Source organism: Pseudophryne corroboree, chromosome 3 (assembly GCF_028390025.1).
Source record: "Pseudophryne corroboree isolate aPseCor3 chromosome 3, aPseCor3.hap2, whole genome shotgun sequence".
Lineage (NCBI taxonomy): Eukaryota > Metazoa > Chordata > Amphibia > Anura > Myobatrachidae > Pseudophryne > Pseudophryne corroboree.
In genome coordinates, this window is record NC_086446.1 from 211237723 (window position 1) to 211263063 (window position 25341).

A 25341-nucleotide genomic window follows, 5' to 3' on the forward strand; every position below is an offset into this window, starting at 1 on the left:
GAGAGCCACCTAGAATTGCACCCTTCTCGGCCGGGCACAAAAATCTAACTGGAGTCTGGAGGAGGGTCATAGGGGGAGGAGCCAGTACACACCACCTGACCTGTAAAAGCTTTACTTTTGTGCCCTGTCTCCTGCGGAGCCGCTATTCCCCATGGTCCTTTCAGGAACCCCAGCATCCACTTAGGACGATAGAGAAAAAGGGTGCGACACCCCGTTTCTAGGAATGCAACCCCCCTCCAATGCTGCTGTCTGTCACTTGGGCAGAGGGGAACTGTGTGCAACATTGCAAGGCCCGCATTGCGCATGCGCAGAATGGACCTTGAGCAGCAGCAGATTCCCGATAACCATGAATGAGCGTGTTGACCCAGACCTGTCGCCAGTTCTGAATCAGGCCCAAAGTTAGCAATTGTGAGGTCAATCCCTTTGGCAACATAAAAGCAGTATTATCTTCACTTGCTATAAAGGTGATGTTATAGACCTTCTCTCCACTAACTCATGGATGATGCAGTGTCTAATAGCAATGTCCTTGGTACTGTGGAACAAGTCAGTTGCACCGTGTGTTCATATTCTTGTTGACTGCATCCTGACTTAGATGGTAGAGTAGGTATACCTGCATACTGACCCGTGATATTGGGGTTATAGCAAGCTGCCACACACTAGGTGACCAACCTATATTGGAATTTAGAAATAATAGACTTTGTGCTGCACGTAACTGAATGTAGTACTGGATGAGTGTTGTCCAGAAAAAAATATATCTGGAATCAGTGTAGTATCTGTACTCCCTAAAGTTGAACAATAATGTACAGTATTGTATCAATATTTGTAGTGAGAATGATATAAATATGCACAGTCAATACTAAGACAGCATAGTAACTGGTATAAGTAACAGAACCAACTGCTAGAAAACTTTATGTTTTACTTGTGAATAGAAAACTGTGATCTACATATACTATAAACTCCAAGAAATCAAGTAATTGCAGAAATATGTAGTAATGACTGACTTTGTGTTCTTAGTATCTCATACTATGAACCAGTGGTTCCAAGTCATATTAAAATTAATAAACCATGTCCCAATGCGTTATTGAGTGATCCTGTGATCTCGCCTGTACTACACTGAGGTTACATACCATGGCATCAAGACTTTATGAATTTATGGTTCATAAAGTCTTGATGTTTAAACCATACATGACCCTGTCCAGGAGGTAACAGAATGCTCTGTTCCTGGACTTCATCCTAATTAATGGTTGTCGTCACCTGTGCTGAAACACCTTTTCTTATCCATTAACCTATTGAACACAAGTGTCAGCAGTCATAGATTAAGAGAAGTCCAGAAGCAGAGCATTTTGTCCTCATGTTAGGTGCTATGCTTAAACCTATTTGTGCATCAATGACGTGGATGGGTGAGTGAAAAGATCTTCAGACCTGTTGTCCTGAGAGGCCACGTGACAGGACAGGTCTTGCGTTAATGAGGTCATCTGTAGATGCTGGCATCCCGCTTATCTACTGGTATTCTAGAGTAAGAATGTGAGGGTACTTGGTCTGCTTGTCCTGCAGTGTGTTGTAGGGGTTAATTGGATGCTGTTCCCACTTCCAGAGACCTGAACTTTTCTCTGGGGTAACTTTAAGAGCTCCAGCCAGACCATCCTCATTATGGGACCCCGCGTCCAGTGGTACATCTGTGAACTAGACGTCCCTTGGGGCTTACAGCCTGTCAAGAGAAAGATTGGGTTAAGGATGCCGCACAAGAGTAGATGATGTTGCATAAGTAGATAATTAATGAAAGTTTCCAAGAAAACCGACCAACCGAAAAAACTTTCGGAATTAATCACCATCTACCATTAAACAGACAAAGTTGTGGGTAGAAGAAAGGAGGGTGATTGTCGATGGTGCTCCCATGGGTCTATTACATTGGTAATAAAGAGAAGAGAGAAAAAGAAAAAGAGACCCTTGTTGGGAGCACTCACTCTTGGAAACAATGGAGAGTTAGATAATGCTTGATGAATTCGGTATTTAAAACGTAACTTTTAATTATTTGTGAGTAAGATAAGGAGTACACCCTCAATTGTTGTTTAAAATGTAATTAAATGAACGTGAATCATTGGTTGCGAATTGCCGCTGTGAATATATAGGTGAAAACATGTATATATATAAGGCCAAAAAATTGCAAAAAAAAAAAAAAAAGTGCGGCATGAATTATGGCAAAATCAAGGAATGTGCCCACCAGGTATTGTTTTTTAGGTTAGTGCAATAGTCGGAGTATTGCCGTCAAGTAAAACCTACAACACCAGGTATTCCTTAGTGGTTAACCACCTAAGTACTGACCAGGCCCAACACCGTATTGCTTCCAAGATCGGACGAGATTGGGCATGCGCGGTGTGGTGTGGTAGTAGATTTCGGTTTGAACAGCTGGTATGCAGCTATCAACTACAAGACAGACCTGGTTCTTGAAATGGGCAGATAATCTCTTAGAGAAGAGACATATGTTTGACCATCATTGCACCGAATTGTATTCCCAATATATAGGTATACTAAGGTTTAAATCATATGATCAGTCGGTTTTGCCAAACTGAGCCGCCTGCATGTTGCTTTTGATTGTGTGTGCTATGCAACATAAATCCCCAATGGATTTTTCACACGTAGTAGGGCATAAGAAAACCCTTGTTGTACTGATAACATGCCAACAAGATTGATAAACATTAATTAATGAAAGTAATATAATGTCATTAAGGCTGAAAATTATTCAAAAAATATTTTTATCAGCTGTACAGACAGACTGGCAGATAAATAAATAGGGAATGTATTTCAAAAGACACAAAACCCTCCTGCCCACACTTAGGCTAAATGGAACCTTAGAGCCTAAAACGCTGCATGCTGTCTGTGTGACAATCTTGTTGCCAAAAAAACCCCTAAACATGTATCCACTGAAACTCCACAATAAATCAATCAAAAATATGGCATGCCGAATATCATTTGTGCTGCATTGGCAATTGTATATACAATAATTCATATGCTCATATTTGAGATATCTGTGGGGGAAAAAAAAAAAATTTTTTTTTGCTGCTGAATATGCAGGAATAAATGAGTGGCAGCATATATGTTCCAATTGCTGCAGCTGTAGTGGATGACAGTTTGTAGCTATTTTGTAATGTGTCTACCAAAATTGACACAGAGAAAAGTACCAATAAAGATAAGCTGTGTATTGATAGCACTTTATGAAACAGAGATTGTTCCATATGTTGTAGATGTACCTTATATAACTGGCATGATTTGCCGAAAAAAGTTTGAGGACCAGTGCACCTGTTGTTTAAATTACATGAGTGCGTGGCCGGAGAGCGGGAGACGTGAAAGTGCAGGATATAACTATAAATGATACTTAGAGCCGTCTGTCGTCTGTGTCCTGCTTTGCTGTGTGCCGCTGTCAGTGCCGCGTTCCGCTCGAGTTAACGAGCTGTGAAGATCTGCGGCTTGCCCAGTCTCCTCTCCTGCCGGTCTGCTGGTCACGTGAGCGCGTGAACAAGCTCGTTGTGAAACGTACGTAGGGGAGGTGGACGTGGTCACGGTGAGCGCGCTCACGTGACCAGCAGACCGGCAGGAGAGGAGACTGGGCAAGCCGCAGATCTTCACAGCTCGTTAACTCGAGCGGAACGCGGCACTGACAGCGGCACACAGCAATGCAGGACACAGACGACAGACGGCTCTAAGTATCATTTATAGTTATATCCTGCACTTTCACGTCTCCCGCTCTCCGGCCACGCACTCATGTAATTTAAACAACAGGTGCACTGGTCCTCAAACTTTTTTCGGCAAATCATGCCAGTTATATAAGGTACATCTACAACATATGGAACAATCTCTGTTTCATAAAGTGCTATCAATACACAGCTTATCTTTATTGGTACTTTTCTCTGTGTCAATTTTGGTAGACACATTACAAAATAGCTACAAACTGTCATCCACTACAGCTGCAGCAATTGGAACATATATGCTGCCACTCATTTATTCCTGCATATTCAGCAGCAAAAAATTTTTTTTTTTTTTTTTCCCCCACAGATATCTCAAATATGAGCATATGAATTATTGTATATACAATTGCCAATGCAGCACAAATGATATTCGGCATGCCATATTTTTGATTGATTTATTGTGGAGTTTCAGTGGATACATGTTTAGGGTTTTTTTTGGCAACAAGATTGTCACACAGACAGCATGCAGCGTTTTAGGCTCTAAGGTTCCATTTAGCCTAAGTGTGGGCAGGAGGGTTTTGTGTCTTTTGAAATACATTCCCTATTTATTTATCTGCCAGTCTGTCTGTACAGCTGATAAAAATATTTTTTGAATAATTTTCAGCCTTAATGACATTATATTACTTTCATTAATTAATGTTTATCAATCTTGTTGGCATGTTATCAGTACAACAAGGGTTTTCTTATGCCCTACTACGTGTGAAAAATCCATTGGGGATTTATGTTGCATAGCACACACAATCAAAAGCAACATGCAGGCGGCTCAGTTTGGCAAAACCGACTGATCATATGATTTAAACCTTAGTATACCTATATATTGGGAATACAATTCGGTGCAATGATGGTCAAACATATGTCTCTTCTCTAAGAGATTATCTGCCCATTTCAAGAACCAGGTCTGTGTTGTAGTTGATAGCTGCATACCAGCTGTTCAAACCGAAATCTACTACCACACCACACCGCGCATGCCCAATCTCGTCCGATCTTGGAAGCAATACGGTGTTGGGCCTGGTCAGTACTTAGGTGGTTAACCACTAAGGAATACCTGGTGTTGTAGGTTTTACTTGACGGCAATACTCCGACTATTGCACTAACCTAAAAAACAATACCTGGTGGGCACATTCCTTGATTTTGCCATAATTCATGCCGCACTTTTTTTTTTTTTTTTTTTTTTGCAATTTTTTGGCCTTATATATATATATATATATATACATGTTTTCACCTATATATTCACAGCGGCAATTCGCAACCAATGATTCACGTTCATTTAATTACATTTTAAACAACAATTGAGGGTGTACTCCTTATCTTACTCACAAATAATTAAAAGTTACGTTTTAAATACCGAATTCATCAAGCATTATCTAACTCTCCATTGTTTCCAAGAGTGAGTGCTCCCAACAAGGGTCTCTTTTTCTTTTTCTCTCTTCTCTTTATTAGCCTGTCAAGAGAGTCAGCTGCAGCCTGGTGAGGGGATGTTGCTGGCTTTAGCTCAAAGAAGCTCCTGCCGGGCACCCCCTCCACTATGGAGACTCACCTTCCAGTCCTCCTCCAACAGTTTGCGCCTTTCCTTCTCTCTGCAGTGTATGGTCGGGTTCTCCCTGTGGTCCATGCACGGTGCATCAGGGTGGCGTGTCATATGAAAACCCTCATCCAGTATTATTTTTGTTTGAGAGCAGCACAAATTATATTATTTCTGCATCCTTACTTAGAAGACCTAATTCACACAAAGGGGTCTATTTACAAAGTGCCGGGTTGTTCCACCTTTAATTCCCAGGCATACCGTGATTGCCCTTTCTTTTGTCTCTGTCTCCAATTATTACCATTTCATGGTCACATGTGTGGTGTATACTATTCTTGATTCCAACTGAAATTCCTTGTGGCTCCTGAGTCCATGTGACAGCAATCTTTCTTTCCACTGTGAGACTTAAAGCTGACTCATTTCTCTTGTCATACTTTGCTGTACGCCACTTACATTTCTCAGTTTTGATTCAGAGAGGCCTTACAGAATGTCAGACTTTTTGACATGCAGAACACTTCTACTCGGGCCTTTTGAATTTGGTATTTGTGTGCGTAATGCAGAACTAAGTATTTGTTTCAGTGGTATGTGTTCCTGGAACAACAGCAGTGTAGCTTTCTAAATATCTGTTGAAAACTTAGCTGCACAGGATTCTAGAGCCACTTCTTCCTTATCTACTTGGACTCCTACAGATGGCAGTTGCTGAAATGTGGACAGCATCTTGTCAATATACTCATTTTTGTCTCTGCATGCACTTAATTTGGTACCATACAGTGTAAGACTCAGGTTTGCCCTCCACATAGGACGTTTATCTTCATACACTGCCTGCAGGACTATGTACATGTCATGTACTGACGCTTACCCATGAATTATGGAACTGCTCCAAAGCAAGGCCAATGGTTCCCATGGCTCTATCCACTACATAAAGATTTGTATGGTCACCTGGATTACTTGTGATTTTTCACAAATTTCACGCTTGACCTGCATGTCCATGGACAACTTCCACATGGCGTACAAAAGCTCTACGAACCTCTTAGTTTTATGGAGGTCATGATGGCTGTTGTACTGTGCAGTCTTTGTGCTGATTAAAATGCAGGCCTTCACTGTATACTGCACATGCATGGTACTGAGGCATCTGGGCCCATAACCTGTTGATATGTCATACTGGTGCAGAACCTAGGTAGTTTGTGAGAGGCACCAGTGGAATGTGAAATGGTGTTTAGGCTGCACAGTGATCCTTAACCAGGCTTGCAAGTTTACTAGTAACAGTAGGTTGAGCGGTGACATGATCCTGCTGGGGTCACTACATGGAGGAGGCAGTGCAGGAGCCCCCTCTTCTCCAATAATCCCCCATCCTCCTTCCATTTGTGAAGTGTTAACTGTTTGTATGCATTTTGCTATATTGTATTCAGTTGATTGTTTATCTGGTTGTTGAACTACTACCACATGGATACTTTTAAACAGAGCACACATGCTAAACCAGTTCTGTAACAAAGAATATTACTTAGCAGTTTAGCGAGACCATTTGCAGTACATTTCCATTTCCCCACAATTTAAAGTAAAGACAGAGAAACCTAAAATTATATTTTCTTTCATGCATTGCATTAATTTTGTAAGTAATCTTACATAATACACATCCTGGCATGCCATCGCAAACTACTTTATAAAACGGAAAAGAAAAGTGTTCACTAAGACCACATGAAGAACAAATAGCATTCCCATAGACCAGGGGTTCTCAACTCCAGTCTCCAAAAATACCAGCAACCGGTCATGCTTTGTGGATCTCTTTAATCATGCCCAGGGGAATTCATCTATTTTGCTGAGGCAGTAGTTATCCCACCTGTATCCTCAGACAGAAATCCCAAAAATATGAGCTGCTGGGTGTACTTGAGAATTGGGGTTGAGAACCATGTATATAGATGCTTTAGTAAAAATGGTGAGTGTATAGAGTAAGTGCCTCCTCAGGCTTAAAACTGGGTGAGGTTGTGGAAGACAGACTCTGATTCAAAGAACATATGCATATAAGAAGTATTAAGGGAAGTATTGTTTTTGAATTCAGCACACAAGAGATAATTACACCATACTTATTATTTACGCGTTTAGCGCACCCTATTGCACTTACTCTATACACTCACCATTTCACATCGGTATAAGGGAATACCATTGGTGCAAGGGGGTAGCTGCTTTTGCCATTGGCGCCACATTCGCTCTCTATACTTTCTCTATGCTTTAGTAAAAATGTCTGTAAAAATAAGATTTTACTCACCGGTAAATCTATTTCTCGTAGTCCGTAGTGGATGCTGGGACTCCGTAAGGACCATGGGGATTAGCGGCTCCGCAGGAGACTGGGCACAACTAAAGAAAGCTTTAGGACTACCTGGTGTGCACTGGCTCCTCCCACTAAGACCCTCCTCCAGACCTCAGTTAGGATACTGTGCCCGGAAGAGCTGACACAATAAGGAAGGATTTTGAATCCCGGGTAAGACTCATACCAGCCACACCAATCACACCGTATAACTCGTGATACTATACCCAGTTAACAGTATGAAATATAACTGAGCCTCTCAACAGATGGCTCACAACAATAACCCTTTAGTTAGGCAATAACTATATACAAGTATTGCAGACAATCCGCACTTGGGATGGGCGCCCAGCATCCACTACTGACTACGAGAAATAGATTTACCGGTGAGTAAAATCTTATTTTCTCTGACGTCCTAAGTGGATGCTGGGACTCCGTAAGGACCATGGGGATTATACCAAAGCTCCCAAACGGGCGGGAGAGTGCGGATGACTCTGCAGCACCGAATGAGCAAACTCTAGGTCCTCCTCAGCCAGGGTATCAAACTTGTAGACTCTTTCAAAAGTGTTTGAACCCGACCAAGTAACAGCTCGGCAAAATTGTAAAGCCGAGACCCCTCGGGCAGCCGCCCAAGAAGAGCCCCTTTCCTCGTGGAATGGGCTTTTACAGATTTAGGGTGCGGCAGTCCAGCCGCAGAATGTGCAAGTTGAATCGTGCTACAGATCCAGCGAGCAATCGTCTGCTTAGAAGCAGGAGTACCCAGCTTGTTGGGTGCATAGAGGAGAAATAGCGAGTCAGTTTTCCTGACTCCAGCTGTCCTGGAAACATATACTTTTCAGGGCCCTGACTACATCCAGTAACTTGGAATCCTCCAAGTCCCAAGTAGCCGCAGGCACCACAATAGGTTGGTTCACATGAAAAACTGATACCACCTTAGGAAGGAATTGGGAACGAGTCCTCAATTCCGCCTTATCCATATAAAATACAGATAAGGGCTTTTGTATGACAAAGCCGCCAATTCTGATACACGCCTGGCCGACGCCAAGGCCCACAGAATGACCACTTTCCACGTGAGGTATTATAGCTCCACGGATTTAAGTGGCTCAACCCAATGCAACTTCAGGAAATCCAACACCACGTTGAGATCCCACGGTGCCACTGGAGGCACAAACGGGGGCTGACTATGCAGCACTCCCTTAACAAAAGTCTGAACTTCAGGCAGTGAAGCCAGTTCAATTTTGGAAGAAAATCGATAGAGCCGAAATCTGGACCTTAATGGAACCAAATTTTAGGCCCATAGTCACCTCTGACTGTAGGAAGTGCAGAAATCGACCTAGCTGAAATTTCTCCTTTGGGGCCTTCCTGGCCTCACAGTACGCAACATATTTCCGCCATATGCGGTGATAATGGTTTGCGTTCACTTCTTTCCTAGCTTTAAATAGCGTAGGGATAACTTCCTCAGGAATTCCCTTTTCCTTCAGGATCCGGCGTTCAACCGCCATGCCGTCAACGCAGCCGCGGTACGTCTTGGAACAGACAGGCCCCCTGCTGCAGCAGGTCCTGTCTGAGCGGCAGAGGCCATGGGTCCTCTGAGATTATTTCTTGGAGTTCTGGTTACCAAGCTCTTCTTGGCCAACCCGGAACAATGAGTATAGTTCTTACTCCTCTCCTTCTTATTATTCTCATTACCCTGGGTAAGAGAGGCAGAGAAGGTAACACATACACCGACTGGTACACCCACGGTGTTACCAAAGCGTCCACAGCTATCGCCTGAGGGTCCTTGACCTGGCGCAATATCTTTGTAACTTTTAGTTGAGGCGGGACGCCATCATGTCCACCTGTGGCCTTTCCCAACGGTGTACAATCATTTGGAAGACTTCTGGATGAAGTCCCCACTCTCCCGGGTGGAGGTCGTGTCTTCTGAGAAAGTCTGCTTCTCAGTTGTCCACTCCGGGAATGAACACTGCTGACAGTGCTAACACATGATTTTCTGCCCATCGGAGAATCCTTGTGGCTTCTGCCATCGCCATCCTGCTTCTTGTGCCGCCCTGTCGGTTTACATGAGCGACCGCCGTGATGTTGTTTGACTGGATCAGCACCGGCCGGTGTTGAAGCAGGGGTCTAGCCTGACTTAGGGCATTGTAAATGGCCCTCAGTTCCAGAATATTTATGTGTAGGGAAGTCTCCTGACTTTTCCGTAGCCTTGTAAGTTCCTTCCCTGTGTGACTGCCCCCCAGCCTCGAAGGCTGGCATCCGTGGTCACCAGGACCCAGTCCTGTATGCCGAATCTGCGGCCCCCTAGAAGATGAGCACTCTGCAGCCACCACAACAGCGACACCCTGACCCTTGGAGACAGGGTTATCCGCCGATGCATCTGAAGATGCGACCCGGACCACTTGTCCAACAGATCCCACTGGAAAATCCTTGCATGGGACCTGGCGAATGGAATTTCTTCGTAAGAAGCTACCATCTTTCCCAGGGCTCGCGTGCATTGATGCACCGACACCTGTATACGTATTAGGAGGTCTCTGTCTAGAGACAACAACTCCTTGGCCTTCTCCTCCGGGAGAAACCCTTTTTATCCTGTTCTGTGTCCAGAACCATACCCAGGAACAGTAGACGCGTCGTAGGAACCAGCTGCGACTTTGGAATATTCAGAAACCAGCCGTGCTGTTGTAGCACTTCCCGAGATAGTGCTACTACGACGAACAACTGCTCCCTGGACCTCGCCTTTATAAGGAGATCGTCCAAGTACGGGATAATTATTTCGGCCATTACCTTGGTAAATACCAGACTAACGGCAACGTCTGGAATTGGTAATGACAATCCTGTACCACAATATTGAGGTACTCCTGGTGAAGAGGGTAAATAGGGACATGCAGGTAATCATCCTTGATGTCCAGTGATACCATGAAATTCTCCAGGCTTGCAATAATCGCCCTGAGCGATTCCATTTTGAACTTGAACCTTCGTATATAAGTGTTCAAGGCTTTCAATTTTAGAATGGGTCTCACCGAACCGTCTGGTTTCGGTACCACAACATTTTGGAATAGTAACCCCGGCCTTGTTGAAGGAGGGGTACCTTGATTTCACCTGCTGGAAGTACAGCTTGTGAATTGCCACCAGTACTACCTTTCTCCGAGGGCAGCAGGCAAGGCTGATGTGAGGTAACGGCGAGGGGGAGTCGCCTCGAACTCCAGCCTGTATCCCTGTGATACTATTTGCAGAACCTAGAGAGCCACCTGTGGGCAAGCCCACTGGTCCCTGAAGTTCCCGAGACGCGCCCCTACCGCACCTGTCTCCACCTGTGGAGCCCCAGCATCATGCGGTGGACTCGGAGGAAGCGGGGGAAGATTTTTGATCCTGGGAACTGGCTGCTGGTGCAGCTTTTTTCCTTCTTCCCTTGTCTCTGTGCAGAAAGGAAGCGCCTTTGACCCGCTTGCTTTTCTGAAGCCGAAAGGACTGTACCTGAAAATACGGTGCTTTCTTAGGCTGTGAGGAAACCTGAGGTAAAAAAATTTTTCTTCCCAGCTGTTGCTGTGGATACAAGGTCCCAGAGACCATCCCCAAACAATTCCTCACCCTTATAAGGCAGAATCTCCATGTGCCTTTTACAGGCAGCATCACCTGTCCACTGCCGGGTTTCTAATACCCTCCTGGCAGAATGGACATTGCATTAATTCTGGATGCCAGCCGGCAAATATCCCTCTGTGCATCCTTTATATATAAGACAACGTCTTAAATATGCTCAATGTTAGCAAAATATTATCCCTGTCTTAGCGTATTAATATTATCTGACAGGGTATCAGGTGCTGCAGCAGCACTATTTATGCTGAGGCAATTGTAGGTTTCAGTATATAACCTGAGTGTGTAAATACAGACTTCAGGATCGCCTCCTGCTTTTTATCAGCAGGTTCCTTCAAGGTGGCCGTATCCTAAGACGGCAGTGCCACCTTTTGACAAACGTGTGAGCGCCATATCCACCCTAAGGGATATCTCCCAACGTGACCTATCCTCTGGCGGTAAAGGGTACGCCATCAGTAACTTTTTAGAAATTACCAGTTTCTTATTGGGGGAAACCACGCTTCTTTACACACTTCATTCATTCATCTGATGGGGGAACAAAACACTGGCTGCTTTTATTTTCCCCAAAAATAAAACCCCTTTTATGTGGTACTTGGGTTCATGTCAGAAAATGCGTAACACATTTTTCATTGCCGAGATCATGTAATGGATGTTCCTAGTGGATTGTGTATATGTCTCAACCTCGTCGACACTGGAGTCACTCCGTGTCGACATCTGTGTCTGCCATCTGAGGTAACGGGCGTTTTTTGAGCCCCTGATGGCCTTTGAGACGCCTGGGCAGGCGCGGGCTGAGAAGCCGGCTGTCCCACAGCTGTTACGTCATCCAGCCTTTTATGTAAGGAGTTGACACTGTCGGCTAATACCTTCCACCTATCCATCCACTCTGGTGTCGGCCCCACATGGGGCGACATCCCATTTATCGGCCTCTGCTCCGCCTCCACGTAACCTTCCTCATCCAACATGTCGACACAGCCGTACCGACACACCGCACACACACAGGGAATGTTCTGACTGAGGACAGGACCCCACAAAGTCCTTTGGGGAGACCGAGAGAGAGTATGCCAGCACACACCAGAGCGCTATATAATGCAGGGATTAACACTATAACTGAGTGATTTTTCTCAATAGCTGCTTGTATACACAATATTGCGCCTAAATTTAGTGCCCCCCCCCTCTTTTTAACCCTTTGAGCCTGAAAACTACAGGGGAGAGCCTGGGGAGCTGTCTTCCAGCTGCACTGTGAAGAGAAAATGGCGCCAGTGTGCTGAAGGAGAAGCCCCACCCCTTTTTTGGCGGACTTTCTCCCGCTTTTTCTGGAATACTGGCAGGGGTAATTTTACATCTATATAGCCTCTAGGACTATATATGATGTAGATTTGCCAGCCAAGGTGTCATATATTGCCCTCAGGGCGCCCCCCCCCCCAGCGCCCTGCACCCATCAGTGACCGGAGTGTGAGGTGTACATGAGGAGCAATGGCGCACAGCTGCAGTGCTGTGCGCTACCTTGGTGAAGACCGAAGTCTTCTGCCGCCGATTTTCCGGACTCTTGATGCTTCTGGCTCTGTAAGGGGGACGGCGGCGCGGCTCCGGAAACGAACACCAAGGTCGGGTCCTGCGGTCGATCCCTCTGGAGCTAATGGTGTCCAGTAGCCTAAGAAGCCCAAACTACCACCTGTTAGGTAGGTTCGCTTCTTCTCCCCTTAGTCCCTCGCTGCAGTGAGTCTGTTGCCAGCAGATCTCACTGTAAAATAAAAAACCTAAATATACTTTCTTTCTAGGAGCTCAGGAGAGCCCCTAGTGTGCATCCAGCTCAGCCGGGCACAAGAATCTAACTGAGGTCTGGAGGAGGGTCTTAGTGGGAGGAGCCAGTGCACACCAGGTAGTCCTAAAGCTTTCTTTAGTTGTGCCCAGTCTCCTGCAGAGCCGCTAATCCCCATGGTCCTTACGGAGTCCCAGCATCCACTTAGGACGTCAGAGAAATTAAGGAGTATTGGCATGAACAGAGATGGCAAGTAGTAATTAGTTGGGCCCGTGTCAGCTGCTGAAGGGGGCAGATGTTGCCCTGTGCATACTTACTATTTTTTGGGGTGGGGGCATTACCCCCACGCCTGTCAGTACCCGAGTCCATGGCCACTCTTAGCAGCCCTGGGCATGAATAGTAGTGAATACCACAGATTATTGTACCTTTTACACAGAGCATTGCTATTCTTGTCCACAGGCACTATGGAGTCTATTTAGTAAGCCTTGGAAGGAGATAAAGTACTAGCCAATCAGCTCCTATTTGTCACGTCACAGATTGTGTTTGAAAAATGACAAGAGCTCATTGGCTAGTACTATGGGGGTAGTTCCAAGTTGATCGCAGCAGGAAATTTTTTAGCAGTTGGGCAAAACCATGTGCACTGCAGGGGGAGCAGATCTAACATTTGCAGAGAGAGTTAGATTTGGTTGGGTTATTTTGTTTCTGTGCAGGGTAAATACTGGCTGCTTTATTTTTACACTGCAATTTAGATTGCAGATTGAACTCACCACACCCAAATTTATCTCTCTGTGCACATGTTATATCTGCCTCCCCTGCAGTGCGCATGGTTTTGCTCAACTGCTAAAAAATGTCCTGCTGCGATCAACTTGGAATTACCCCCTATATTTCCTTCCAAGGCTTAGTAAATAGACTATTCCTTTAATGCAAAAACCCATTGTGTACAAAGATGATCCGTAAACACAGAAATGAAGACATTACTGTTATAGTTTTATGCTATTTGTTAAAAACATTCTTAAATGTAAGCTTTCAATAACCTATAGCAACCAATTTTATATATTTATTTATATTAAGGATCCTTTATGAAAAATGCAGACACACCATAAAAGTAAATTCCTCGTAAAGGAGAAAACGGCTGTGCTTCTTTTAAGTAAACTTTCTCTTTTTATTTAAAAATATTGTGAAGAAAAACATTTAATTTTACATGATGATGGAAGAGTTTAGCAACCTGACCTGATTTCTGCATAACAGCACCTTGCTAGTAAATTGCCACTAGTATGTGTTGTTGTTGTTTTTTAGTATAATGTTTAAAGAGATAATAAAAAAACATTTATTCTAACCAAATGAAGCACAACCTAAGCAATACTTCTGTCCTTGTAGATCTAAGGGCTGCAGTCTGTACTGTGCTATGATTACAGTTAATGCTGACTTGTGGTGGTATAAGGCTTAATTCCTTTCCAGCAAAATATTTTCTGTTTCCTACCTGAAATATCAATGGTAACATAAGAAAAAGACAATCTTGAGAGCTTGAATCTGGCCAATCATTTCACTTAAATAAACATGTATTTTGAACTTGTTGAAGGCAGGGAAAGCTCACAGACTGAGTGGAGAGGAACGGGAGCAGCTCCTGCCTAACCTGAGGGCAGTTGGATGGAGTGAACTGGATGGCAGAGATGCTATTTGCAAAGAATTCCATTTCAAGGATTTTAATAGGGTAAGTAAGAAGAAATGTGTTGCAAATTTGATAACATTTGCCTAACTCACACAGGGATGCGGTTACAATGCCGAAAGTCGGGATACAGACACCGGAATCCTGACCACTGACTATGCCGCCAGCCAGCATCCCGGCTAATAGGGGCTATTCCCACTCGTCTGTGTCCATGACACCCATAGAATGGAAATAGAACCTGTGGTGAGCACTTTGTTCCGCTAACCCCCTGCCGGCATTTTGGTGTCCGGGATCGGTATGCTGACATACCATACCCAACGCCTCACACAGACCTTGGGCTAAATTTATTAAGGTGGGAGGTTTTTTTAGAACTGGTGATGTTGCCCATAGCAACCAATCAAATTCTACTTAACATTTAGAAGCAGCTAGATAAATGTTAAGTAGAATCTGGTTGGTTGCTTACCTTAGTAAATGTACCCCCTAGAGAGGGATGGGCAATCTTGGAAGCTTCAACCATTACTTTAACCCTCAATACTGATGACAAATTTTGTAACACAAATGCTGATGCTGGGTCTGAGAGACCCATTTGGATTTCTGTGTTTTAGGAATTCTATGGAAATTGATCAGGAATGGAAATAGTTTGAGATTAAAAAGTGGGTCCTATCAATTGTTTTATTAATTCATTCCATTTTTCACACTAATATTGTATTTTCTGATCCTCAATGATGCATTTGCTGCATCTTCCTTGTTTTTCTGGCGGTGGCAATTTGTCCATACAGCAGTGATTACAGGCACTCAAAACAGTTACTACAGTACTGACGCTGGGTCTCTTAGACCCGGCAGACAAAGGAAGGGCTGTTGGCGCCTAGCACATGATTAACGGACAGCAAATGACACAATACGAAGGTAGTGAAAAGGTTATTCCTCCTCCTCCGAAATTCGACCAAATAGAACAAAAATCAGAATGGCTGGGTTTCATAGACCCAGCATCAGCAGTGAAGGGTTAAAGTTAAATAGCCACGTATAGAACCAACAGAAGTTCATAAATAGACTAATACCACTAATTTGTAATGTGGGGCAGAAGCCACATAATAGGCTTTTTTTCCCAAACATGAATGCTAGATATAATCTACTTTCGCATGGCCATTATACATGCCAGAACAGGCACCAACATGTTTTGGAAATGTGGAAAGCGACATAGATCATATTTCCCTTCATGTTCTAAAGCTAATTTGGCACAATAAACAGTACACAAATGAAAAATGTCTGGATGTTAAATGCAATGTTGACACAACAATAAACATCTAATGTTATTTGATGTTGCATTTGTCGCACAGTGAACATGAACTACATATACAAGTTATGCACTAACCCAGAGGTTCCCAAACTCTGTCCTCTAGGCACCCTAATGGTCCAGGTTTTAAGGAGAACCAACATTTACTACGTTAATCAATTAGATCTAACATCTGTGCTCAGCCATCGATATCCTTAAAACATAGTCCTTTATGGTGCCTGAGGACAGAGTTTGGGAACCTACTAACCTAGAATACTGTGAAACTTGATGGAAAACCTGCCCCGATCACAATTGCTAAATTGTCTACTCTTCAATTAATATTTTGCATCTCATTGTAGGCCTTTGGGTTTATGACCAGAGTAGCATTACAGGCTGAAAAACTGGACCACCACCCGGAATGGTTTAATGTCTACAACAAGGTAAGCTATGTTAAATGTGTTATTAAGCATCTGTATTTTTTTTAAAGATTTAAAGCACAAATATTTTGTTTATATGTTAAAAGGTGTTTAACTAGGGTCAGCAATTTGTTTTATTTTTTTATATAGTTTGTCTGGCTGGCACCTATTGTAGGCAGACAGGGACAGAACAACCTATAGCCAATCAGATGGTCTGAATGCTCTCAGCAACACAGAAGTGCTGTAGAAAACATTGATAATATTTAAATTATTATTTGTGTGAGTGTTAAAGTGGAGAGGACATCAGGCATAACATGTATAACATTAGGAAGAGGACAGAAGCAAGCAGGAGACCAGACTGCAAGGGAGACTGTTTAAAGACAAAGTAGATTGTAAAGAGTACAGAACAGTGATGCAGGAATACCGTGGTATGAAACGTAACTCTTGTTCGCCAGACTGGGTGATCACTAATAACAATGTTGCGTTCCTAAGAGTAAATTGAATTGCTAACATTTGTCTGTAAACATTGGCCCTAAAAAGCACATTGTTATAGAACAATATTCCCTAGATTCTTATTACTAGTAGACCGAATAAGATATTGCAGATACCAGGCATTTCAGCAATGCAATTCAACAATGTGGCGCCATTTAAATAAAGAATAATAATAATGCAGTTTTGTTTTATAAAAACTTATGGCAGTCTTCCCATAGAAGTATTATGGCTGCAAAGTAGTAGAAATAATCCAGTTGCGGCAGTGTATGGTTGCTATGTGGTTCTAGCTTTAATATTATAGCAGTTGCTGAGAATGAAGTCAGGCCGTGAATGTTTATAGTCAATGCTGTTTCTAGAATAGATTTTTTTTTTCCTGAATTATAGTTATAGCCTGTAACATACTGTAGCATGGAGAGACAAATATGGCATCTGACACAGGAAACAACCCAGACTGTTGCCAGGGCACAAACATATATTCACCTCATTTTTCACATTTAAAATAATAATGTACACATTTACTGGAAACATGTTTTTAATTTGCTTAGCCTTATTGTATGAACATTTTGTGTAAGGATATTTTTGATATAAAAGGAATACTTATTTTTTTTGTATTTTTTTTTATTAAAGGTTCATATCACTTTGAGCACTCATGAATGTGGTGGCCTGTCCGAGAGAGACATCAACCTGGCAAGCTTTATTGAACAAGTTGCAGCCACGCTATCTTAACAACAGGTGGCAGCACTGCCAATACAAAATTGTGTCCACAGAATTCATAACATTACTTATAAGGATTGTTTTATTAGTGATGTGAGTGATAATGCCTATCTATTTCTGTTGTAATGTGTATACAGGCAAACAAATGAAGACTCTAGCTGTTGTGATATTGGTGGTAATGCGCTTCTAGAGACAAACCTATAACTACCCTACAGCGATAAAGCGCACTAGATGTTTTATATGTTCAGTTAGAATACTGCCCAAGTTTATTAAGCGTTTGCTTTGAGTTCAGAGTAGAAACAAAGAATTTAACAACCAATTGTACAGATCAATCTGGTCTAATCTTGTGTGTTTTGATGTCTTAACAGGGCAATTCCTGGTTTAAAAGTGTTTAAGGTACTTACAGTAGCCCAACAGTATTATTATAATATTTATAGGGACTAAATTATACAAACTATCTTTATCCAATGCAATGTGGAAACCATTTTATTCCTAATAAATGGCTTTTATATTTTCTGCTATGTGTAAATTGTGCATCTTTCTTATTTACAGGATATGTTCTAATTTTTGTTTAATCAGTATAACTCATTTGCCCAGTTTCTTATGACCTTGGGCGGGATGTACTAAAGCAGAGGTCCTCAAAGCACCCCAATGGTCCAGGTTTTAAATGTATCCATGCTTGGCCACAGGTGACTTAAATTAGCACCTCAGTCAATTTGATTTAACAATCTGTGCTGAGCCATGGATATTACTAACTAAATCCTGGACTGTTGGGATGCCTTGAGGACCGCGTTTGGGAACCTCTGTACTAAGGGAAAAATGCAGTAAACCCCCCCCCCCCCCCCATTTTATGAGGTTTTACCGCATTTTCAAATGTACTATGACTCAGCCGCCCACATATATCGGCGCGGAGGGTATCACCATCTTTTTATGGAAATTCCCTATAGAAGCCTATGGGCTACTTTCCGCAACTCGCCGACTCCTCTCTCACCAGTGTGTCCTGGAAGCCTGCTGCAGGGGGGAGGAGGAGATGCCCAGGGACTCCCAGCACGTGTCTCCTCCCGGTGCTGGGAGGTGACTGAGGCCGCCGCAAACCCTCTCCTCGGGACTATCTCTGATCGCAGGGCACCCTTGGCATTGGATTATGACACTAATCGCATATGTTAGCATCGCTGCGATGACCCGCGATCAGTGATAGTACACCCCTATGATGAAGAGTTCACATCTAGCCACAGGAAAGACTATGTACTGATACTTAAAACTATAACACCAGGAAAATTGATAGGTGAATTACTTTTTTTTTTTTTTTTACTAGTAACTGGATTGGATAGCTGTGGTCACCTGACCAAAACAGGTAGCACAATCATTCAGCCAAGCACGACACCTATACTAGAGGTTCTATGGAGATTCTCTGAAAAGTAGGATTTTGAATAAGCCATTTTTTCCTTTCATCAACTGAACAGCAACTAATGCAAGTGGGGTTGGGTGACACTTGCTAATATACAGTACAGTATGTTAAACAAGCTTAAAGTGTATTTCTCTGCATTTTGGCTATCTCCCTCTATCTTACAGGCTGGGAAAAAAAAGTCTGTTCAAAAGTAATAATTTGAGAATTTTATTCCATGATCATGTTACATCAAAATTATCATGACCCATAAGGTGATACAAGGCACTTGCTATTTATACAGTGTATTTAAACAAGATCTAGGCACGAATTAAGAAGTGACAGTATACAGGATCATTGGACAAATAGCTACTACTTGAAAAAGTGGATAATTAAAAAACATAACATGAAAACTGTACAGTAATGTGTTGCAGACAAAACTACCAATACATGGAACTTTTGACAAGTGATCTGTCCTGCCTTAATTCAATATAAGGTACACTGTATATAACAGCTGGCTATAGGGCAAAAACAAAACAACCACATTCTATAAAAAAAAAAAAAAAAAAAAGATTACATTTTTAGAATTTTAATAATTAAATATGAAAGCATGGAAAATGTTATTGGCTTGGTAGACTTGAGGCGACCTTCATCCAAAATGAATCCCTCAAGTAGGCTAGTTGCTGGGGACCCATGCAGGGTCACTGAAGTATTGAAGATGCCAAGGAAAATAGTGTCCCAGCCCCTGATACCTGGGACAAGCTTACAGTAAGGTGTCCACCACGGGTGACTGAACATCTGTAGCACTCTGTTCTGCTAGCTGGGGAAAGGGGGCAGTTCTTGAGATTATTTAGTTTAGGCTGGATATCTCCTTTAACCAGAACACATTGCACTTGACATGAGGTTAAAAAACAAAAACAAAAAAAACAACTCTGCTATAAAAACAGCAAATTCAAGTTTTATGATTTAAATAAAGTATACTATAGGTAAGAAAATTAAAAAAAAAAGGCATTTGTTTCCCCCAGCACCCTATAGTTTTTTCACTGGTATGCTACGCTGGGCTTTCTGGCTTATGCTGGTGTTTTGGGGTGCCACACCCTGCACCTAGATATAGCGCTAGGGACCCCAAATATACAGAGACACCTTGATGGCTTATTCACACATTTGCGCAAATATGTGTAACGAAGATCTCTGAATTCTATTATCATGTGGAATTTATATCTGGTTACGGTTATTATTCAGGGTGCTGGGGGAAACAAATGCCTTTTTTTTTTGCTTAGAAATACCCCTCCCTTTTCGAGCACCTGAATGATATCACTAAGCTAATTGAGCATCTACCAATATATAGGTAAGAAAATGAAGCTTCAGCTAACCCTTGACATAAAGGTGTTAGGTTATTGTATTACGTCAGTCATTTTTTTTTCCCATTAGCCATAATGCGTGGTTTAATAAAACCATGGGGGCAATGTAATAGGGTGTGAGAATCAGAAAGTGAGAGATTGTGAGTTCTCCTGTTTTATTAAAGTGGCAATTATGTACATGGCAAAATTTTGCCATATAAATGATTGTGACTTTAAAAATAAAACAAAAACTGTACTCACACAAAATCTCTCACTTTCTGATTCCCACCCCTCATATTAGAATACACAGATTAAACAACTTGAATACAGTAATTGTACGAACTTGTCAAGACAGACATCAGTTGAAAAAGCTAGACCATAGTCTGATAAGTGACAACTCCATCGTAGTGCCCCCCTCTTTCTCAGAGCAAAGAACTGAAACTGGCAGCAGGTGAACCAAGACCACCCACTGCTCTACCATAGTTATAAGGAGAGTTACAAGGAAAACGTGCAGAATTCTAAGTCATTCATGCTTTGATTTCAGGTGCAGTGTATGGTTCTTGATTGAAGATTCCTAAAAAGTTAAACCATGTAACTGTATATATTGTGCATTTATTTATTTTTTACTTTCATCCCTCTTCAAGAGCTGCAGACTGGATGCATTTTACTACAGGACTGAAGTAGGACAGACTTAAGGGATAAGCCAGTCTTTAAAAAAAATAAGAATTTACTCAACGGTAATTCTATTTCTCGTAGTCCGTAGTGGATGCTGGGAACTCCGTAAGGACCATGGGAATAGACTGGCTCCGCAGGAGACTGGGCACTCTAAAAGAAAGATTAGGTACTATCTGGTGTGCACTGGCTCCTCCCTCTATGCCCCTCCTCCAGACCTCAGTTAAGGAAACTGTGCCCGGAAGAGCTGACACAACAAGGAAAGGATTTGGAATCCAGGGTAAGACTCATACCAGCCACACCAATCACACTGTACAACTTGTGATAACCATACCCAGTTAACAGTATGAACAACAACTGAGCCTCAGTAATAGATGGCTCATAACAATAACCCTTTAGTTAAGCAATAACTATATACATGTATTGCAGAGAGTCCGCACTTGGGACGGGCGCCCAGCATCCACTACGGACTACGAGAAATAGAATTACCGGTGAGTAAATTCTTATTTTCTCTGACGTCCTAGTGGATGCTGGGAACTCCGTAAGGACCTTGGGGATTATACCAAAGCTCCCAAACAGGCGGGAGAGTGCGGATGACTCTGCAGCACCGCATGAGCAAACTCAAGGTCCTCCTCAGCCAGGGTATCAAACTTGTAGAACTTAGCAAACTTGTTTGACCCCGACCAAGTAGCAGCTCGGCAAAGCTGTAAAGCCGAGACCCCTCGGGCAGCCGCCCAAGAAGAGCCCACCTTCCTTGTGGAATGGGCTTTCACCATTTTGGATGTGGCAATCCAGCCGCAGAGTGAACCAGCTGAATCGTGCTATAGATCCAGCGAACAATAGTCTGCTTCGAAGCAGGAGCGCCAACGTCTTTGGCTGCATACAGAATAAACAGCGAGTCAGATTTTCTGACTCCCGCCGTTCTGGAAACATAAATTTTCAAAGCCCGGACTACGTCCAGCAACTTGGAATCCTCCAAGTCCCTAGTAGCCGCAGGCACCACAATAGGCTGGTTCAAATGAAACGATGATACCACCCTAGGAAGAAATTGGGGACGAGTCCTCAATTCTGCCCTGTCCATATGGAAGATCAGATAAGGGTTTTTACATGACAAAACCGCCAATACTGACACACGCCTAGCCGAAGCGAAGGCCAATAGCATGACCACTTTCCACGTGAGATATTTTAGCTCCATGGTCTTAAGTGGCTCAAACCAGTGGGATTTCAGGAAATCCAACACAACGTTAAGATCCCAAGGTGCCACCGGTGGCACAAAAGGAGGCTGAATATGCAGCACCCCCGGAACAACTTCTGAACTTCAGGCAGTGAAGCCAGTTCATTTTTAGAGAAAATGTATAGGGCCGAAATCTTGACCTTTATGGATCCTAATTTTAGGCCCATAGTCACTCCTGACTGTAGGAAGTGCAGGAATCGACCCCGCTGGAATTCCTCTGTAGGGCCTTCCCGGCCTCACACCAAGCAACCTATTTTCGCCATATACAGTGAAAAAGTCTTGCTGTCACGTCTTTCCTAGCCTTTATCAGCGTAGGAATAACTGCATCCGGAATGCCCTTTTCCTCTAGGATCCGGCGTTCAACCACCATGCCGTCAAATGCAGCCGCGGTAAATTTTGGAACAGACAGGGCCCCTGTTGCAACATGTCCTGTCTGAGAGGCAGAAGCCCTGAGTCCTCTGAGAGCATTTCCTGCAGCTCCGGGTACCGAGTCCATCTTGGCCAATTCGGAGCAAAGAATATTGTTTTCACTCCTCCTTTTATTACAATTCTCAGCCCTTGGGTATGAGACGAAGAGGAGGGAATACAGAGACCGACTGGAACACCCAGGGTGTTACTAGTGCGACCACAGCTATCACCTGAGGGTCTCTTGACCCGGCGTAAAACCTTTTTTAGCTTTTTATTGAGGTGGGACGCCATCTAGTCCACCTTAGGCAGTTCCCATCAATTTGCAAACTGCGTGAAGACTTCCCGATGAAGTCCCCACTTTCCCAGGTGGAGGTCGTGCCTGCTGAGGAAGTCTGCTTCCCAGATGTCCACTCCCGAAACGAACACTGCTGACAGTGCGCTTACTTGATTCTCCGCCCAGCGAAGAATTCTGGTGGCTTCTACCCTCGCCACCCTGCTACTTGTTCCGCCTTGGCGGTTTACATGAACCCCTGCGGTCTGACTGGATCAGAACCGGTTGGTCGCGAAGCAGGATCTCCGCTTGACTTAGGGCGTTGTATATGGCCCTTAGTTCCAGGATATTGATGTGAAGGCAAGTCAGTTGACTTGACCCCAGACCTTGGAAATTTCTTCCCTGTGTAACTGCCCCCCACCCTCGGAGGCTTGTATCCGTGGTCACCAGGATCCAGTCCTGAACGCCGAATCTGCAACCCTCGAGAAGGTGAGCACTCTGCAGCCACCACAGGAGAGACACCCTGGCCCTGGGGGATAGGGTGATTAACCGATGCATCTGAAGAGGTGATCCAGACCACTTGTCCAGTAAGTCCCATGGGAAGGTCCTCGCATGGAACCTGCCTAAGGGGATGGCCTCGTATGATGTCACCATCCTTCCCAGGACTCGAGTGCAGTGATGCACTGACACCTGTTTTGGTTTTAATAGATTCCTGACCAGTGTCATGAGCTCCTGAGCTCTCTCTATCGGGAGATAAACCCTTTTCTGGTCTGTGTCTAGGATTGTGCCTAGGAGAGGCAGATGAGCTGTAGGAACCAACTGCGACTTTGGAATATATAGAATCCATATATAGAATATAGAATCCAGCCGTGTTGCCGTTACACTTCCAGAGAAAGTGATACGCTGTTCAGCAACTGCTCTCTTGATCTCGCTTTTATGAGGAGATCGTCCAAGTACGTGATAATAGTGACACCTTGCTTCCGCAGGAGCACAATCATATCCGCCATTACCATGGTGAATATTCTCGGGGCCGTGGAGAGACCAAACGGCAACATCTGAAATTGGTAATGACAATCCCGTACCGCAATTCTGAGGTACGCCTAATGAGGTGGATAAATGGGGACCTGAAGGTATGCATCCCTTATGTCCCGATTCACAATAAAGTCTCCCCCTTTTTAGGCTTGCACTGACCGCTCTTAGCGATTCCATCTTGAACTTGAACCTTCTCAGGTATATGTTCAGGGATTTTTAATTCAATATGGGTCTGACCGAACCGTCTGGTTTCGGGATTACAACATGGTCTAATAATAACACCCTCTAGGAGGGGACCCTTGACCACCACCTGTTAAAGATACAATTTGTGAATTGCAGTTAACACTGGCTCCCTCTCTTGTGGGGAAGCCCGCAGGGCCGTCGGTGAGGGGGCATCTTCTCACAGTCCAGCTTGTATCCCTGAGACACAATATCTATTGCCCAGGGATCGAACAGGGAGTGAACCCACTTGTGGCTGAACTTACGAAGGCGTGTCCCCACCGGGCCTAGCTCCGCCTGTGGAGCCCCAGCGACATTGGTGGATTTTTGTAGGGGCCGGGGAGGACTTCTGTTCCTGGGAACTAGCTGCCCGGCTCTGACAAGAAAGGATGCACCTCAGACTTTCATGTTTCTGTATACGAAAGGCTGCATTTAATAATGTCGTGCTTTCTTAGGCTGTGCAGGAATATAAGGCAAACTAGCAGAATTACCAGCTATAGCTGTGGAGACCAGGCCCGAGAACCCTTCTCCACACAATCCTCAGCCTTCCATATGCCTCTTAAGTCGGCATCATCTGTCCAATGCATATTCTACAGGACACGTCAAGCAGAGATCGACATAGCTTTGACTCTAGGACCCAGTATACTCATGTCTCTTTGGGCATGCTTTATAACTATATATCTATCACTTTAATATATTTATATTGCATACTAGGGTCTCATCTCTGCTGATAAGGTACCTGTCCACGCTGCCACAGCGCTATAAAACCATGCCGACACAATCACCGGTCTGGGTAGTATACTATAATGTGCACGCTATCTACAGGATCCCTGAGAATAGCAAGTGCTACAGTCTGTGCAAACAGGACACCCCAGGGGAAGATTGTCAACATATCCTGGCCCTAGTGGGGAAAGGATACAGCCTGAGAATTCTCTTGTGGGAAGCTGCCGTCTCTTGTCTGGAGATTCCCGCTCTTTTTCCTCATGAGAGGAGGGAAATTTACCTCAGCATTCTTCCCCTTAAACATGTGTACTCTCGTGTCAGGGACAGATGAGTCATCAGTGATATGCAAATCATCTTTTATTTCAATAATCATATATTGAATACCTTCTAGCCATCTTGGCTGTAACTTTGCATTATCGTAGTCGACAGTGGAGTTAAACTCCATGTCGATACCAGTGTTTGTTATTATGGATAGTGAGCATTGAGAGACTCTGAAAGTCTCTGTGACATAGGGACAGACCTGGGTAGATTTCCAGTCTGTTCCATAACCTTTTGTGCAATAAATTCACCTTAGCACTTACACATATCC

General features: G+C 43.6%; 1 protein-coding gene and 2 pseudogenes across 1 annotated transcript in view; 2 read left to right on the top strand and 1 right to left on the bottom strand.

Annotated features, from left to right (window-relative positions):
• Nucleotides 1-17985, top strand: part of PCBD1 (pterin-4 alpha-carbinolamine dehydratase 1) — a 34091-nt gene extending 16106 nt beyond the window's left edge. The window contains exons 2-4 of the mRNA XM_063963430.1: nucleotides 14488-14619; nucleotides 16207-16287; nucleotides 17383-17985. Of these exons, the coding sequence (XP_063819500.1) occupies nucleotides 14488-14619; nucleotides 16207-16287; nucleotides 17383-17481 (312 nt within the window). The 3' untranslated portion in view covers nucleotides 17482-17985. The remainder of the gene's footprint in view (nucleotides 1-14487; nucleotides 14620-16206; nucleotides 16288-17382) is intronic.
• Nucleotides 2274-2392, bottom strand: LOC134897656 (5S ribosomal RNA; annotated as a pseudogene).
• LOC134897657 (5S ribosomal RNA) lies at nucleotides 4685-4803 on the top strand (annotated as a pseudogene).
• Nucleotides 17986-25341: the final 7356 nt, after the last annotated feature.